Source organism: Sinocyclocheilus grahami, unplaced genomic scaffold, assembly GCF_001515645.1.
Source record: "Sinocyclocheilus grahami isolate Dianchi unplaced genomic scaffold, SAMN03320097.WGS_v1.1 scaffold727.1, whole genome shotgun sequence".
Classification (NCBI taxonomy): Eukaryota; Metazoa; Chordata; class Actinopteri; order Cypriniformes; family Cyprinidae; genus Sinocyclocheilus; species Sinocyclocheilus grahami.
The window spans coordinates 40577-60578 of NW_015505906.1; the positions used below are offsets into that span (position 1 = coordinate 40577).

Here is a 20002-nt window from a genome sequence, read left to right on the forward strand (position 1 = left end):
TAGAATTACACAGGATAATAATAAGGGAACTAGCATCGAGAATACTGTACGGCAATTTCCATTTGTTTTTTGTACTGCTTACAGATGGATTCCACTGTGCGACGTTCACACATTCGCCCATCCAAATCAATAGCAAGTGCAGACAGGGACTACAATATTTCCACTGACTTCTTCATCATTATTACTCTGATTGCTACTTCAGCGCTTGGCCTGAAAATTCACAGATTCTCAGTGAACGTATTGATTTATTTTTAATACTAGAGTAGGGCTGTGAGAAAGGAGTTGATGAACTTCAGATAATGGTTGTTAGATCCTTGGCTTGAATGAAATAAGCTTTTTCGATGTGATCTCTTTTTTATTTTCTGGGATTATATCTGATAATATGCAATTTTCAAGCATATCCGTAGTTAAAATATGGATGTACAAGCTCATTCCAGACATATTGAATAGCATAAGGTGCATTTAAATCTTGGCAAGGTGCACAGAAGCGCCTCAGCATATCTTTAAAGTGGTAATATTGCAATTTCCTAATAAAGCACTGCCCTTTTTTTTCTAACGTTCTAAAAGACCGTTTAACCTCTGTTTGAAATCATAAGCTTTTTATTAGCCTATAGTCTATAGTTAATTCAGGTTTAACTGATGAGCACAGGAATAGTTTGGTGTGTTATGTATGTCATTGTATGCTTTATTACAATTAATGAAGAAAATGCAAAGAGGAAAATGAGAGCACAGGATGTGGTATTCAACCTAGCCCTGAAGTGATGATAATTTGATGAGGAGTCTTACTGAGTGATAGAACTGCCGATCAGCTCTCCACAATAATTGTGCATGCTGTAAAAGTGTTTGCGGAGAAATGATTTTTGATTATATGCACTATAGTTAACTTAGATAATGATAAAATTAGCCACTCTCATGTTTACTTCTATTCAGAACTATGCAGACTATAAGCATAATGTATATTTTGTACAACAAAGCCTGCATTTATTATGAAAATGTCCTTATAGTGACTAGTCAGTAATTTCTTTCTCTGAATTATATTCAGCCAGAGTCAAACATAGCCTTCTAAAGAGAGGGTGAACGCAGAAGCAATTTTCACACACCTTCTGGAGATCTGTGATCTGCTTCCAAGAAAATACAGCAATCTTACTGTGAACAAATTTGAACAACCCTGCAGAGAGTATTTAAACTCAAAACCTTGTATTATTAGAGCTGTTGGTGTTTCAGCATGTCTTTTTCTTTCCCTTTATAAATCACTTGTCAGGGACAATTTCTCTGCCATTGAAAAAAAAAAAACTTTGCACAATTAATCAGTGACAGCCCCATAAAAAGGACAAATTAACGTAGGTAATTACGGGTCAGTTGACATAGTACACTGTGGTTCTTTTACTTTTAGTCCAAAAATATTCTTCATAAAAACCCTTTTCTTACAAACTATTTAAAGCATTTTGTGGCCATAGCAACAATCTCATTATTAACTCTCTATTGTTGCATGTTGACCCTCTTGCACTGCGTTTAGCCATGTAGTGGTATGGAAATGCTTTGACAAGAAATAGTTATATAATGTTGTGCTGTTCCAAAACAGAGTTTTACCGTGACTTTAATTTCTTGAGTTTCAGATTTACAATGCATTGCATCACTTGCTCACCAATGGATCATCTGCAATGAATGGGTGCCAGAATGTCAGAATGAGAGTTCAAACAGTTGATAAAAACATCACAATAATCCACAAGTAAACCACACGACTCCAGTCCATCAGTTGATGTCTTGTGAAATGACATGTTTGTTTAGAACTCTGTTGGACTGTTTTTCGCTCGTAAATGGTGCTTGATCTCTGCATATTGCAACTTTTTCACTGGAGAAAGCAATACAGTATTATTGATTGTAGACTAGTACTTTAAGTTAAAAATGTCTTAATGATGGATTGGTTTATTACAAATTCACAACTTTTTACTTCTCAAGATGTTAATTGATGGACTCTCATTCTGATGGCACCCATTCACTGCATAGAATCCTTTGGTGAGCAAGTAATGTAATGCTAAATCTCTCCAAATCTGTTCCAATGAAGAAACTCATCTACATCTTGATTAGCCTGAGGGGGAGTAAAAATCAGTTGTTTTGCATGCTTAGTACAGTTTTGTATTGAGCTAAATAATTGTGACAATCATTCCAAGTGGGCCAGAACAAATGGCTTTGAATGAGCTTTTCCATTGAAGATTGCTTCAGACAACCCATGGACCACATGGTGGCACTACAGTCACCCTCCTTCTCTGCTTGGCTCTGCCATTCATGTAAATACTATCATCTTGAGGTCCTTTCATCAAGGAAGAGTGTTACATCAGTGTTGAGGCACCCACATCTACAGGTTTTGATAGATAAGTAGGGATGCATCTGCTGACACTAAGTGCAATGATTAAAGATTTACCTCTTGTCATCTGCGAGATACGGCCCCTAAAAAAGCCTTGCTTAACGCTTTAGACCAGATAAATATATTTAGTGTGGTGGAGCTTAGAAGTTCAGCATAGTATTGAAAACCAGTTTGCTGGATCACATGGTAAATTGGGGAACATGCTTCATATCAGAGATTCCTGGGTGTCAAATAGGCTGTGTATAGGATTAACACTTGCTTCAGCAGATGTTCATTTCCAAAACATATGTCAGTGCTTAAGCCTGGTGTAAACAGAAGCTGTGGACTGGCTTTATCAGTTTTGGAACAGACTTCATGTTTACAATGCTGTAAGCAGTTCAGTTGCACACGCTGGTCACAGGCAGTTAAAACATTGCCATCACCTGGACATAATGGAAAATTCAAACAATCATAAGCATATCCTAGCACAAAAACAAAACTATGAGACAAAACTACGGAGGAAATGGAAACTGGGGGAATGAACTCAAGGAGAAAGTACTTGAACGAGAGGCATTTAGCTCAGCACTACAGGTAGCGTTAAAGCATCTGTAGCTTAGAGGTGTTTTAATGTGTTCAGTGCCCGTGGAGAGTCAGGGAGTCTTCCATCTGTTTCTACTCCAGCTTAAGGCCAGAGAGGGTAAATCATCTTCTCTCCTGACCATTTGCATCTGTTGCTCATATTCACTGTTGAATAGGCACAACATCATAGGCATTTATCCTCAAGCAATGCTGGTGTTATCTATCTAGTTCTTCATATCTGTAAACTAATTCACTTATTACTCTATTCATTTAGGAGCATGTCAGTTGTCCAGAACATAACCTAGCATGTTACGTTGGAAAAGCAAATCTTAATGTGTCCGATTTTGAGTCATTAAATATTAACATACAAATATTAAATATTCATAACACTTTACAGTGAGGTTCAGTTTGTTAACATTATGTAAGGCAGGGATTCACAAACTGTTTTGCCAGAAGAACCCAATTTGACCTATACGTTGAAATAACCTTTGAGATTTTAATTTAATATTTCAATAACTTAACAATGCATGCTTGTTCACAGTTCTCTAATATTGATTAATGAAAATCTGTTTGTTTGTTTTTTTACGTTTTTTTAATTTATTTTAAAATTATTTATTTAATGATTGAATTAATTACTAGCTTTTCATCATCTCATGAACACCCTGCAGTTCCCTCACAAACCCGTTTGGAAAAAAAAATATTTTTACAGCAATTTGACATAAAAAATGTATGTGCATAAATTAGCATTAAGCTAGATTAATGATATAAAGTTTAGTTCTTTGTTAGTCCATAATGCCTAATACATAAACTAATTTTAATGAATTATATCTTATTGGATTTTTTTTCAATAGGCAAATAATCATATAGGAGAGAAAAAGGGGGTCTATATTTGCCAGTTTGTGGATTTGTTTCATTATATTGCGATTATAGAGTACGATAGTTCCATTATGTTGAAGGAAAAGGCATTTATCTGCGTTAACTGTCTGTAGCAGTAATTTGTCCATATGTTTTAGATATCTTTTCAAATCAAGAGCAACCACCGTGGTGGTCTATTACAGCATGTAAACATAATGGTTCTCACTCTCTCACGAAATACTGAGAGTGATTTGCTGAAATAGAACTGAAATAGAATGGACTGATACAAGGCTAATTATGCACCTACTCAGGGTGCCTGTGTCCAAGATTAATGTAGTGTGTTATGTAAATTAGGTTAGGAAGTTACATAAGGGCAATCAAATAGCAAAACCATCAAATAAATGAGTTCTCAAGGACTTGGCAACATCTCAGTCCAGCATTGTCCATCCAACTTGATGAATTGGAATAAAATATGACTAATCATAATTTGGAACTGTGCGAAACAGCACAGTCTTTTCCATTTGCTAGACTCTATTTCATGCATTTTTCCAATTATTTTATTAATACAGAGTTGTCAAGTTCTGTTATTAGTACAGAGTTGTCACATGCTCATGTCCTAACCAGATGTGACATGGCAAGCAATAAAAGTTATCTTTTATATGTTAATCTGATTTTTTTGTTTTAAAGGGGGGTTCAAACAGATGTGCAGTGACCAAAGTCATTCATTTTCAATAGAGGATGTGATTTCTGGTGACATGGACAACAGCGACTCCAGAAGTTTATGCTATGTGGTGACTGTCATTGAAAGTGACAGACAGTGGAGCTCACATGATCCATCTCCTGCGAGATGCTGCTGTCGAGTGCAAGACGGAGGGGAAGTTCATTTCACTATTCTGTATGATCCGTCTCTTCCCACATGCAGAGAAATAATGGAGCATGGAAAACCGTGTGGGAAACTGTCAGCATCCTGGGTGAGTTTCATTCAAACGCTGATAATTGTTCACCTTGTTCATGATATGATGCATTATGCACTGCTGCAGTTTACATACGAAAGTTTTTTCTTGCAGAATGTTAATTTGTAGCAGCATGAAAATGGATTCCTTTTCAAAATAGAATGACATTTTAGTTTTTTACCAATACATCTGACTAGCGGCCAACTATACTGTGACCATGTTTGTATTTCTGTGGCATCGCATCATAGCCCTGCCCACTAAGAAATCTTATTGGTCCAAAATTGCCACTTCACATTAAATGCATTTTGATTGCCTATGATTGCATCAGGTCACACAGCAGTTGCACGTTCAACTTGGACAGAAAAAATGGCTTTTACCTGGAATCTTTTCGCATCATGCCTGTCGAAGTGGAATGAGAAATCATAAAAGAAAATGTAAAATGTACCCAAAATAGTACAAACATGCACATTTCCTTTGTCAGTGATCCTCAAAGCGACTGTCATGCAGAATGTCCAAATACCTCAATATGTTTTAAAGGGGTCATATGATGCTGCTAAAAATAACATTATTTTGTGTATTTGGTGTAATGAAATTTGTGTATGCGGTTTAAGGTTAAAAAAACACATTATTTTCCACATACTGTACATTATTGTTTCTCCTCTATGCTCCGCCTTTCTGAAACGCGTCGATTTTTACAAAGCTCATCGTTCTAAAAAAGCGAGGTGTGCTTCCTCTTTTGGAAGGCCAAACAAAGTAGTTTCGCTTTCACAACGAATCACACAGCGTGTGATTTACACTTTACGACATGGCGGCGGCAACAACAAAACTACAGCGAGAATAAAAGTTACACCTTCTTTCTTTGCATGAACATTTGGGCGGCGTTATGCAAATCTTCCCAGATAGTGACGTAGGTATGTGGGGGCGTGTTAGAACGAGCCGTTTTAGGTAGGCGTGGCTGACTCTTAACTTTTATAAAGAATATCTCTTTGGATTTGAGACTTTAGTCTTTGCAACTTTACAGATCTTCTTTATGCACCAAGAGCTTGTAACACTCCAAAGAGAAAGGAAAAATTTAAATTGCATCATATGACCCCTTTAAATGAGGCTGGTAAACTTCGCCAATTAAACTTTACTCTTCCAAACAAAAAAGACTTTTACACCCTTGCAAGCTTTTCTGGTTGTATTGAGAACAAGAAAACACATTTAATTGATTTCATTCAGACAAACTGATGTCCACTCTTCACTTTGACTGACGTCCACATAATAAATGTAAATTAGTCAGTTCTATAAATACGTCCATCATTTATTATATAGATGAATGATGATGAATCAGAGCATGCACTCAAATCTGGTTTTACTGCCAAGGCAGAGAAGGATTATTAGACTTGCTTTAATACAAAAGATATTCGGTTGGATGCAGTGCAGGTGAGGATATTATATTGCTTTTTGAAGAGACCCAGTGCAATGCAAATTATGTTTGTTATACATGATTTGTTTTCTATTCCTGTCGTTTTTCACTTTATCCATCTGCACAGGTACAAAGTTGATTGCAGCATCTTTTCATTGAATGGTGAGGTCTATTTTGTTTGTGACAGAAAAAATAAGAATTTGATGCAATTACTAACAGTTTGCGATTTCTGCATGCACAGAAAAGACTAAGAAAAATAAGAATATTTCATGTAAGCAATAGTCCTGTCAGGACTGTCTCAAACTGCAAAGTGCAGCCCTCAATTTGGCTCTGGATAACTCACTTTAAAAGACTCAATTACTAAATCCACTGCAGTCAGCAAAATGAAAATGAAGATCTTAGCATCGCAGTCTCACCTAAGAAAATTTATTACAAAAGGCAGGGCAAAAGTTGTGGTTTAACGATCAGCCAGTTACCGTTATGATGTAGAATATTTTAGAAATAACACAAACATCAGCCACGATTTTTGTGATATCAGTACACAGAATTATCTGCAATGTCTCAATGGATTTTTTTTTTCCCTGGTTGACTTCATTAACATTGAGAATTAACTGGTGAGCAACCTGATGAACTGTTGACAAGTCTTAACCTCTTCTGCAATAAAATAATGTAAACTTAGTATATGTTTCTGTCATTTAGTGTGAAATATGAAAAAGCTTTATCTGCCATCTGAGATGAAATACCAGTGTAGTTTAATACTTTAAAGTTCATAAACCACTAATACATACAGCATATTTGGTCTGCCTGGTCATAAATCCAGTGCCCAATTCCTCTTTGTCCTCTCCCTCTCCCTCTTTTTTTTTGTGTGTGTGTGTGTGGGGGGGGGGGGGGGTGACTTTATATTCAAGTGCTTCTTAAACATCTGTTCTGATATTTTCACATTCACATGCCAATTTCTCAAATACTTAATAGCTTTTAATCTTACCATCCCTGTCAGTCTTATTCCCATCTCAGAGCTTCAGATTTCAATAGCTTCATACTGTAAACCGCAGCCTTTATTCATGTTGAGGTCGTGATTGCTTTCGGAATGGTGGAGATGATGAAGATGATGACTTGAGATCAAGGGCAGGGACTTCAGCTATCTTTTGTGTACACATGATTGAACTATTTGAACCATTTGTTCAACAAAGAACAGGTACAACTCAGGGTCTTTTAAAACAGATTGATCTTGGGTTGAAGTAAAAAAGTAAAACATATTTTTTCAATAAAAAAAAAAAATATTTTGCAAGTCTTTGTATCTGTTGTGTTTAGAGAGATTTTGAGAGATTTCAAAATAAGATGCCCTTTTCACACGGGTCTGAGGAATGTTTTATTTAAAAGACTGCAGATTACTTTGTTCTTAAGTAGAAATGCACATGAGCACACATAGCTTAGGAAAACTCATAGTATTTGGTTTTCTTTTATTACCCCATTGCGATTATAATGCTTTGTGCATCTGCATCAAATGCTTCTTTATTTATTTTAAATGGTGCAGAGAGAAAGAGAGGGAACAGGAAATGATGGGAAACTGTTGCAAACTGTATTCAAACATGTACCGTTTCCATGAGCACCACAGTGCAATCTATTGGTGCATGCATGTTTGTTAACTGGAAAGCCATAACTTTTGTCACAAAATAATGCTGTTTAAAAATTATGTTTTCTTTTAGTATTTTAGGTGAATAACTGTCTGTGTCTTGTTTGTTTTGTTCGTGCAGGTGTTAATTCTGCAGCTTCCTGTGGTGTATTTGTGACTTCCTTAGTACGATGAAAGTAAGATAAGATGCCAGACACTGTGATTTACACCACAGATGTTCTTGACTACACCTTGACGATCAGATCAGATGTAAAAGTTAATTTTGCATAATAGGTGCCCTTGAAAGAAAGGAAAAGACTGAGACATATGCTGCTGAGTTTGGTTCATAGGCTATTTGTGTGGCGCGGCGCTCTACGAAAGTCCACGGAAAGGAAACCGAGATGACAGAAATAAAGTAAACACATTGCAGTTTCGAATGATCTGTATGACCAAAAATAACAGAGTATTTTTTTGTTGTTTGTTTCCGCTGTTCGGTCGCGCCGGCGCCTCACGCACACACGTACAACATTGCAAACGTTGCAGCCTGTTCATTATCAGAATCAAATACAGTCAACCAAACATATAAATACACTGTTTAATTTAAATAGTGCGTCTAATGCATAGTACAATCCGTGCTGATCAGCCTGAGCTCGGGCCAAACACACATTTGCCATGTGACGAGGATGTTTTTTAAGTGCGTTAAGTAAGCTTGGTTTACATAGTAAATAATAGTTTAGTATTCAAATACATCACAAATATGAACACATTTAATTGGATTAATGCCAAATGAGAGAGGTAGGCTGCGCGAGAACGCCGTTTGCTTTCAGTTTCGCATTGAATTAGCCTAATTCATTTTGGCTTGTTTAGCAACTTATATTTTTCATTCTTGTTTTCTTCTGAAACCGTTCAAAATAGCCTATAGGCTAGGTATTGTGTTTATTGTTTGTACATGATAATATTTCGCTTTATTTACCGGTGTTATTTATGAATGTAATAATGCGATTTGTGCTTATGTTTTTTTTAACCTAAACTAAAACGTAACATTAATGTAGACCTACATACCGGTATCTAAATATGATTTCATATATTTTATGCTATATAGACCTACCACATTACCCTCCACTGGATGTAGAATGAGCAGCATATACATTTTGGCATTTTATAATACTTCTGTGGATATTTTGGTGAAAGTAACTCAAAAGTAGTGTAACGCATTACAATTCAGAGACAGTAATATTGTAATGTAACTAATTACTTTCAAAAGACAGTAACTAGTAATATATAATGCATTACATTTTGGAAGTAACTTGCCCAACACTGATCATTAGTCATTGTTATTGATGATTCCATGTGCTTGCTCAGAGATATTCATAAAGTTAGTGTAATTCTGTACCACTAACGTCACCAAACAGAACTATACATAAAAATGGTTTTATAAAACAATATTTATATGGTTGTGTGATATAGTTATTTCTGCATATTTAGCTATAAAAATAGAAAAATGTATAACTACGTGATCAGATTTACATTCATATATTCAGATATACCTGAATATGTAGTTTTATATGTAGTAACGCTTAGATCTTAGATGATCTTAGATCTTAAATCTTAGATTTTTTTCTCAGAACTATTTCAGTTTCAGAAATTGTCAGCAAAAAAAATATGCTCCTCTTTTCCAGTTACATATTTACTTTTTCAGACTAGAGAACAGCATTTTAGTCATTTTAATAGCAATGCCTTGCAGTTCTTGGATATCAAAACAACTTGGATGTTTTAGGAAATCTCTTTCTCACTGACAGTTGTCTCTTTTTGTCATTTAGGACTGGTAAGTGCAGGCTAATCCAGTATTTAACATATCATCTTAAAAATACAGTTAATTAGAGACCGTTTTAAAGAGCTGTAGTTTTGTTAACTCCCAATGTTTGTTCTTCATCAGTCGAAAACTATCAATAGCATTTCTCACTGTTAAAGATACATTTACATGTGTAATTGACTTTTCACAATGATTCTAATATGAGTCTTTACCAGAGGAGTAATTATGTAAATTGAAGTAATTAGGAGGATATTTTCTGCTCCAAAAAAAGTTAAAACTTGTATTAGATATTTAGCAGCATTGATAGAAGCCCAATGGGAATTCCTACAATGTGAAGCAGAAGAAATCTGCATGTTTAACTGACATCCACACAGCCCAAGGATATGGCAACCTTGGCAAAGAGTCAATTTGCCAGGATGGAGAGAGACTTGTGAAAGTCAAACACCTACTTATGAGACGAAGGTGTGTGCCAGCTGACATGAAAAATCTGGTGCCTGGCCTAAGGGCAGGATGGGGTGTTGATAGTGAAGGCAGTGAGAGTTTGGATTTCTTCCTGGATCCCGCAGCGCTCGGCATGAGGAGCCATAAATACAAGGGTTTGGACATTCGCTGTGACCTCTGGACACTGGTCATGTAGAAAAGACATATTTAATATTTAGACTCTCATCAGTGTTGTACAACATGCAGAATATGACTGCTAATTCAAAGACTTCAAATAAGTCTTCTCATTAACAACAACAAAAAAAAAGAATGCTGTCATTATAAGTTATGAAAACAAATCATTGTTTAAACCTCATTCAAAAATATTATGAAAAATGTATATTTTTTTAAATGTTATTTTATATTTTTGTATTTCATGTATATAAGTTGAAAATATATTTTGTTTAAACCTTCAAATGACAAAATGTACTTCAAGGGCAAAATAATAAATTTCCACGCTTTTGGGTAAATGGGAAAAAAGGACAATATAGATATATTTAGATTTAATATATTTATCCCATCAAAAATGTATTTATGTAAAAATACACTATTATAACTTCCATTTTAACAATATTTTTTAATATTCTGAAATATATGTACAAATATTTAATTATTTTTGCCTTGTGTGCCTGATTATATTTCTACCTTTGTCTATTTGAGTTATAATGACTGTAGAGCAGTTTAAAAATATAAAATTGTGTTTAATTATGTCCAAACCTATTAATCTTAAAATAAAGGTGTAATCTGTGTAGAAGCTGGGAATGTGCTGTCCTAATAGTTAGGCAGTGTGAAGTTCTCAGAGCATAAAATAGTAAGTCAAGAGGCAGGTGTGATAAAACTCAATAAAGCCATTATTCTATTTTGAACTACATCCCTAATTAAAATGACCAAATTACCCCTCTACTCATTCTCAGGTGACATTAAATTAAGAGTGTATTGCAGTAAAAGTTAATACTCTTCTTTAAAAAAAGATTTTAATGCTGTAATGCCTGCATTAAAATGATTTAATGAATAGTTCAGTTTATGGGATAATCTAGCTATGCGAATACATTACAATTGACCCATAGCCTCTATACTGTATTTTGTGTTTGTACAAATACAATTAACACTCCTATTGATTTGCAATGGCATCTACTTTTTAAGACATGTTTGGGGAAAACATTTAAAGTAAAATAGTTTGTGATTGCACTCTGAGGGCCCTTGGAGATAAAATCTCAAGGCTGTTATTTTCTTTCCATTTTATGTGATAGACCACCTTTGAAAAAGAGTTGCTATCCAGATTGCTGCAATGCACTTTCATACAATAACAGACTTAGGAAGTGGGAGAAAACGCTTTTGCATAATGGCTGCCTAGATAATTTCTGAGATCTGCTTTTTCTGGTGCTCTGAATGACATTAATATTTAATCACATTATGAATTGGGAAAAGGAACACAATTACCAAAGTAAATACACCTGTCCCTCCATGCAAGAAATTGCAAAAATCCCACAGCGCACAGCTTTCTTCCCTCAAGGTAAGGAGCGGGAGACGATTGCGCTAACTTTGAGATTTGCAACACTGTGATCCTTGACTCTATTTATTCGTTTTCCAGCATGCCGGTTCAAAGATTCTCTGTTGAGACTGAATCAGTGTTATCCCTCAAATATTTATTGACTCGCTTTGCTTGCTCTAAGAAAACTAATACAATTAGACAGACCTTGGGCCCAGACTGTACCTGTACTCGTCTCACAGACCTACGTTTTGTCTTGAACATCAAGGAATCTAATGGAGAAACATGATTCATAGAGCTCTTAATAACATCATTGTGCTTTAATGCCAATTAGACTTTAATGGCAATTCATTCAATTAAAAAAGACCCTGTCTCCATCTGAATGCCTTTATTTATTAGGTTAGTGTAAGATGCTTGTTAATCTTGCTTTGTCATTTCTTTCATCTGAAGTCAAATTGTAATATTCAACCTTGTGTGTGCTAAACTGGGCAACTGAAAAACATTTTCTATCACTGCTCGTGAGATTCATGGTCGCTGTAGCGAATCAGCTCATGGGGAAATATGAATAATTAACCATAACTAGTTATAATTAACTATTCATATTTTAGATCCGCTGTAGATATTTAGCTGACCTCTCAGGGTCAACTGTCTTGTCAATTCTAAGAACGTTAATTTCCTGGTTAAGGGAAATAACTTTCTTACTGTACAATTCTATAAGCTTGTAACGTAAATCTGCATGATTAGTGACTCCGGTTATGAGTAAACAATGAACACGTCAAGTGTGATACAAGTAAAGTTTTATTAACTACGCCATAAATACAAGGGTTTGGACATTCGCTGTGACCTCTGGACACTGGTCATGTAGAAAAGACATATTTAATATTTAGACTCTCATCAGTGTTGTACAACATGCAGAATATGACTGCTAATTCAAAGACTTCAAATAAGTCTTCTCATTAACAACAACAAAAAAAAGAATGCTGTCATTATAAGTTATGAAAACAAATCATTGTTTAAACCTCATTCAAAAATATTATGAAAAATGTATATTTTTTTAAATGTTATTTTATATTTTTGTATTTCATGTATATAAGTTGAAAATATATTTTGTTTAAACCTTCAAATGACAAAATGTACTTCAAGGGCAAAATAATAAATTTCCACGCTTTTGGGTAAATGGGAAAAAAGGACAATATAGATATATTTAGATTTAATATATTTATCCCATCAAAAATGTATTTATGTAAAAATACACTATTATAACTTCCATTTTAACAATATTTTTTAATATTCTGAAATATATGTACAAATATTTAATTATTTTTGCCTTGTGTGCCTGATTATATTTCTACCTTTGTCTATTTGAGTTATAATGACTGTAGAGCAGTTTAAAAATATAAAATTGTGTTTAATTATGTCCAAACCTATTAATCTTAAAATAAAGGTGTAATCTGTGTAGAAGCTGGGAATGTGCTGTCCTAATAGTTAGGCAGTGTGAAGTTCTCAGAGCATAAAATAGTAAGTCAAGAGGCAGGTGTGATAAAACTCAATAAAGCCATTATTCTATTTTGAACTACATCCCTAATTAAAATGACCAAATTACCCCTCTACTCATTCTCAGGTGACATTAAATTAAGAGTGTATTGCAGTAAAAGTTAATACTCTTCTTTAAAAAAAGATTTTAATGCTGTAATGCCTGCATTAAAATGATTTAATGAATAGTTCAGTTTATGGGATAATCTAGCTATGCGAATACATTACAATTGACCCATAGCCTCTATACTGTATTTTGTGTTTGTACAAATACAATTAACACTCCTATTGATTTGCAATGGCATCTACTTTTTAAGACATGTTTGGGGAAAACATTTAAAGTAAAATAGTTTGTGATTGCACTCTGAGGGCCCTTGGAGATAAAATCTCAAGGCTGTTATTTTCTTTCCATTTTATGTGATAGACCACCTTTGCAAACCTACATGATGGTGAAAAAGAGTTGCTATCCAGATTGCTGCAATGCACTTTCATACAATAACAGACTTAGGAAGTGGGAGAAAACGCTTTTGCATAATGGCTGCCTAGATAATTTCTGAGATGTGCTTTTTCTGGTGCTCTGAATGACATTAATATTTAATCACATTATGAATTGGGAAAAGGAACACAATTACCAAAGTAAATACACCTGTCCCAAGTGAGGGGGAGTTAGATATTATTTGTTAAATATAACAAAAAGTTGTGTGTCTGATTGGTCCAAATGCTACATCGCATAAGAGATTAATAAGGATAATAATAATAATGCATTTTATTTATAATGCGCTTTTCTTAGACCCAAAGCGCTACAGCAAATATAGAATAAAATACATCCATTAAAATAAAAAATGCAACAGCAATAGAATATAAAGAGGAAAACAATATTAAGACATAAACGCTATCTTAAAAATAAGTTTGAAAATATTTCTTAAAACTACCTAATGTGGGGGCATTCCTAACAGTTAAAGGAAGTGCATTCCACAACCTAGGGGCCGCTACAGAGAAGGCTCTTTCACCCATAGTTTTTAATCTGCAAGAAGGCTGTTTAAGGAAGAGAGGGTCTACAGAACGGAGACTGAGGAGGCATGTATGGAGTAACTAAATCACATATGCATGAAGGAGCAGTTCCTTGCACAGCTTTGAATGTTAAAAGTAAGAATTTTAAAGTCAATACGAGCATGGACCGGAAGCCAATTGAAATATGAGATATGTTTATTTTCCTCTCCTGCATACAGAGGAACACAGCTAAATGTATTCTGTGGTTAATAGGCTCACTTTTGTTGGCCAGAGATGAGCTCTTCATCCTCCTATTTTTGCCCTAAATCACACGACCAGGTGACACCAGCCAAGTCCTTTAGAAACAGCATGCTCTCGTAGTGGTCTCCGTTGGCAGTGTGTGTGGGTGTCTTTTGTGAATCTTTGACAGAAGCAGCCTTGGCAATAGAAAAGAAAAGATGAGAAGAGGAGGCTCTTGTGCTACATGTAGGAGAGCAAAGCTTCATCATGAGCAAATGAAACTCCCTTTACAATCAGAAAATAATGTATTTGATATTCAAGTTTCAGTAATCTGAGAAAAATAACAGTTCAGAGAGGAACTTAAGTTAGCATTCTTTCATGAGAAGCATGATAATGTCTGGCATTGGCAAACATGTGTTTGCAGATGGCAAGTAGCTGATGGATTTCTCAGAAACAGCATGACTGTGTCTGTCTGTGTTCCCATTAATTAACAACACAAGCTTGCGGTTCACATAACAGTGCATGAAACAACAGTGGAAATAGTGATAAGTTTGACAGATCTGAAAAATATTATTAATGTGCATTAAGGTGAAAACCTTGGTTGAAAAGAAAGTGTTAGATTCATAGTTATGCCTTATTTGTCTGATTGGAAACAAGAAATAAGTTAATCACCTTTTTTTCTTTGTAGTCAGAAATAACTGGTACGTCACCCTACTGTATCTATTTGATTTAATCTTCTGTACTGGCTGAGTGTTTCACATTGTTTTCTTTGGCCTTTCAATGTCTCTCCAGTTCTCCGAAGTGTTGTTTGTTTTATTTTTATGGCTCAGAAAGCCTTCCTATGCTGTCCTGAGTGCTGCTGGGTTGGAATGGCTCTCAATGGGAGCTCCACGCTTCTGTTGAAACAGATTTACAGATGAGTCATGCAAAATGAAAATGCCAGTGCGACTGTAAAGATTTAGTCAAGCTGGTTGCAAAAAACCTGGCTGACACTGGCTGTATAAATATTAGTCTAAAACACTAGTTTGTCACCATTTTATTGATTGAGCATCTTACAGAGCCCTTCAATATTTCTTGTAATTTCCAGCATGGACCACCACAAGCTTTCACATGCATCTTCAAGTAAAAGAAATATTAAGTGCTCATCATGTCTTATTTTTCAAGTCAGGGTCAAATTTCTCCAAATGTCTTGGGTCAAACTTGAAACAATATAAGGCAAGGGTCTTCAACCAGGGGTTTGCAGCGGTGCTGCAGGGGATCCGCCAATTAATGTTTGATCATAAATATTTTTTTTGTTAAAAAAAAAAAAAAAAGTAAAATATAAGCACACTGAAATTAAAGCAAGAGCACCCACAATTGATACTGTAATGATATAATATTATTTCCAAAACAGATTTAGCAAATGCTCTATTGGATTTTTGAGTTTGAGCTCTGGAGAATGTGAATGACATGTTTGTTGAGCTCTGGCAAATCAGAGGTGTTTAAGTTAGAATCCACTCACCGCTCAAAACGCCGGTGTTTCTCTTCGGTGCTGAGTTATGCTCGCTCTCGCGAATCCTCTCTCATTAACAACGACACAATGTAAGTAAGGGGTTCATTATGCAGTGTAGACAACTTTATTCATTTTAATGGAACGTTGTGAGATCACAAAGCAGTCCTTTCCCTGAAAAACGTCGAAGACCCCTGATATAAGGTATGCAAGCGTCTCAAATCTTGGCTCACATCTTGAGATCAACTGCAAATTCTGCCTTTGCTGTAAGAGAAGTGTTATACCAGAAGCTATAGGTTATAAACATCACAACTTTTATCCATTACCCACAGTCTCCAAGTGCAGACCTCAGAGAGACAGCTCAATACAAGAACCGCTATCATATTGTGCAAAATCTTTTTTTCAAAATTATTTTGTTGGTCAACATTCATATCATGAGAAAAGTAATGATTTTGATACTTGTGCTTTCATGTGATAAGTACACTGTTTTAGATTTAATTATTAAATATGGTTTCAAATTCAAAATGTGAGCTTGTAAAGTCCAAAGTTGCTTGCTACAAAAAGCAAAGGAAAGCAGAGTGAATTCTCCTGCCGAGCTTTTAACTCTGTTTTAGTAGACCTGAAACCCTCATAGACATTTCCAGATGTGATTGTGTTGCCTACTAATAATGGCCAAGTAGCTATAGCAGAATAATAGTAACTTTAGGCTGTAAATGACCATGAAAGAAGAAACAGAACAGAACAGAAATATAAATAATCTGGGCCACTAATAATGTTCACATCAGCATAATCTCCATTCACAGATGAATGTCAGGACATCTGTTCTGTGTACAAAAAGGTGCACAGTAGTTAAAGTTATTCCATCCCATCTGAAAAAGGAACCCTCCCTCTTGATCAGGTTCCCAAATTACGAGTGGAAAGAAAGTTTGTATCTTTAGATCCCAGTGAGAGGGACTTCTGGGTGGAAGAAGGTTTAAAGAGAAGATTATCTTCGCTTCAGCTACAAGTTATGGAGAGTAACCCTTACTTCAGCAGTCAACGAGGGCTTTGCAAAGATGTGAGTATTACATGTGAGCTTTTTATGCAATAGAAAATTAGCAAGTAATTCAGATCAGATCCTCAAAGTTTTAGATTTATACGTTACGAAGTAAAGAAACTCAATATTTAGGTGGAATGATGGTTCTCTCTGTAATGTATACATCTAAAATAATTAACTAAATTATATTTTCTTTTTCTTTTTTTAAATACTTGAAAGGTTCAGAAAAGAGGTTTTGATGAGTGGAAGATCTCAAATTGATCTTTAATTTGTGTTAAACTGCTCTTTTCAAAGGTTGTGACATGTGAATGTCAAGTAAGGGTAAAATGTTAATTACTTTTCGAATGTTTAGTTTTCTGTGTTGCTTGCTTTCACCCTGTGCCTTTTCTTCCAGTTCTTCCCGTTTTATCCATTCAGATGAAAATCATCTAAGGACAACCATCTACAGTGTCTGTTTTTCTTCCTTTTCTCTTATTCTCTCTCTCCTTCCACCTTTCTTTCAACTTCTTTCCCTTTCCTCTCTCATCTCTCCTTCTCTTTTCTCGCACCCTCCCTCCAGCTCTACCGCTCTTTCTCCTCTTCGCCCTTCCTCACTCACTCTCATCAGCAGGGGGCCCTCGGCTCCCTTCATCACCATAGACTCAGACTCAATCCCGCTACAGCAGAATTGCCTGGCTGATTCTTAACCTTAAACCGGTTTAATACTGTTTTGCTGGCAGCCGTCGGTATATTTTCAGAGCCATTTATATTCTGAGCAGATGGAACGTTATCCTCCAGTCAAGTTTCCACTGCTTATGCAACCTCTGGATTTCAGCTCTGTCTCTATTCACATTTTTGCTTCATGCAAGGGGAAATTCATCTTTAGAGGAATTTCAGGCTTCTCTAATTGTTTGTCCTCCTGTTTCCCGTCATGCGTAGTGAGAGGGTTTAAACCTTGATGTTTTTAACAGGGTTCTCATGACAAACTCAATGTGAAACTGTGTCTTATTCAGCGCATTTATATGTATGCATACTTTTCAAGAATATATATATGTATGTATATGAATAAATTGTTCAGAATATCTTCAATGACATGGTCTAATTCCTGTGTCTTAAACTGTGAGATAAAGTCACCACCAAGGGCAGTATTAAGGGTGGGCTTCTGGGATTTAAACCCCGAATGTTTTTTATCACCTTGTCAATTTTTGTCACAAATAAAATTATTCAGAGCTGCAGGCTGCTATATAAATCAGATGTGGTCTCGCAAGCCACATTTTGACTGTTTTGCATAAAGTCTGGCGCATTTTGTTATTTATTCTGTCACAAAGTCAAAGAAATGATGGCGCCGCTTTCCATTCTACAGACCTCACCAAAGTAAGAAAAAACTGTGTTGACTTTGGTCCAGACAGATATTTTTGCAAAATAGAAAATATTTTAGACTATATAATATTTCATAACTCTGAAAACAGAGCAAAACATACAGTGCTTAAGGATATGTTGGCAAATTTGGCTAGACATTTGCAGTTTGGGGGGGGAATCTATTTTATTAAAACATAATGCTAATATTATACAGAAACTATTTTTTATATCAGAAGTGCTAATAATAATAGCCTGCTAACTTGTAAACAGCACTTGCTGACTCAAAAAAGTGCTTTGAACTATAAAAAGCCAAAAGGAAGAAAAAATGTTAACTCGCATTTTAAAGTAACATACATAGTTTTAAATATGAAACCTCTGAACCTCAAGATGTTAGTGGACCTGTTAGTGGACCTTTTTAGTTATATATTTAAAGATTAATTTCATTTAAATGACACCTCACACCAACATTTCAACATTACTATTATAATAAAGTACATTATTCAATATTTCATCAAAGCATGAAACCATACCCATTCATAGAGGTCTAGGCTATAAACTCTAAATATCACCCCCGGTAACCACTGCTATTTCTGTTTTTTAAGCTTCTGTTTCGGCAAGAGACGTTGGCTAATTGAAGCTTGTTCCTCCATATTTCATTTCTGATTGGCCATGTCCTGAGAGACAGTGGAGCACAACACTGTAAGCTTTTAGATTCTCCCTCCTGGAACTCAGCCGGAACAAAAGTCTCTCTTTATTCATTTGCAGCCATAAGCTGTGGGAATTTAATCGAACAGACAAACTTTTAATTTGGGACAATTTTAATAAATGTGACCTTTTGTTCTGATCTCGGAAGAATTCAAATTGCCTATGTGATTATTTCTTTATTACTTGAGCATTGTGGTGCATAAAATATTCAATGTGTAAAACCTGTACATGAAATCACACCATATAAATATAGAAATGTATGATAACATGACTGTTTTCTATAGGTTGAGCTGGGGAAAGAGAAGGAAAGAAAGGCCAGGTATCGTGCTTACCAGTGCGCCGCCATCATTCTGAGTGTGGTATTCCTGATATTGGCCCTCTGTATCTTCAGTCTGAGATATATATGGAGCCCAAGCCCTGGGAAGGTAAGAAAAATCCAAATCTATTGTGGAGACCATGAGATATTATTGAGCATGCTGCATGGCTGTGGATTAATTAGTAAATGATTAGAATAACAATCGTGGAATGGAAATGAAAGACACAGAAACATCTGCACACACTGTTTAGTATTCTTGGAACTGACTGAATCCAATCTTGATTTCCTTGGCATAAACAATAACATCACAGAGTTGGAAAGAACGGCAGATTGAACACATAAATAAATACATCGTTTTTCATAAAATTGCTACAATAACCAGAACTGCAAAACATAGATATTATTCATTATACCGGTAGTTCCTCAATTCTTGTTGATACCCAGAAATGGGCAGCGTGTAAGTAATTGTCAATACCGGGGTGTCAATATACATGCAAACCTTATGCTTCGGTATACGATGTTATGCATAAATTCTTCCAGAGGACGTAACTCGTTTAACAGCCAATTCTTTTAATGCATTTGCTGAAGCTCCAGTCTAATTTCTGCATCAGATATTTCATGCTCCTGCTTGAGGACTCATCACTTTGAGCTGTAGAAGCAGCGAAGAGTCGCACAGGTCATGTAATGGGCTTAATGGCACTGGAAGTCTGGGCTGTGGAGATCGAGAGCAAGCGCTCACACTCTCAAACTGCTGCGGTTGGCTAACTGAAGGCCTGTGTATTCGTTGATATCCAGCAATGAGCAGCATAATGGCACTTTAAA

At 35.5% G+C, this 20002-nt stretch overlaps 1 protein-coding gene across 3 annotated transcripts in view; it reads left to right on the top strand.

The window, feature by feature from the left end:
- Positions 1 to 4548: 4548 nt before the first annotated feature.
- LOC107560436 (tenomodulin-like) overlaps positions 4549 to 20002 on the top strand; it is a 53680-nt gene continuing 38226 nt past the window's right edge. For 2 of the 3 annotated variants that reach the window (XM_016244616.1, XM_016244617.1), the window contains exons 1-2: positions 16740 to 16842; positions 19149 to 19289. In XM_016244616.1, the coding sequence (XP_016100102.1) occupies positions 16795 to 16842; positions 19149 to 19289 (189 nt within the window). In that variant the 5' untranslated portion in view covers positions 16740 to 16794. Of the gene's footprint in view, positions 4750 to 16739; positions 16843 to 19148; positions 19290 to 20002 lie in introns of those variants that run through there. The other variant, XM_016244618.1, reaches the window with a different exon arrangement.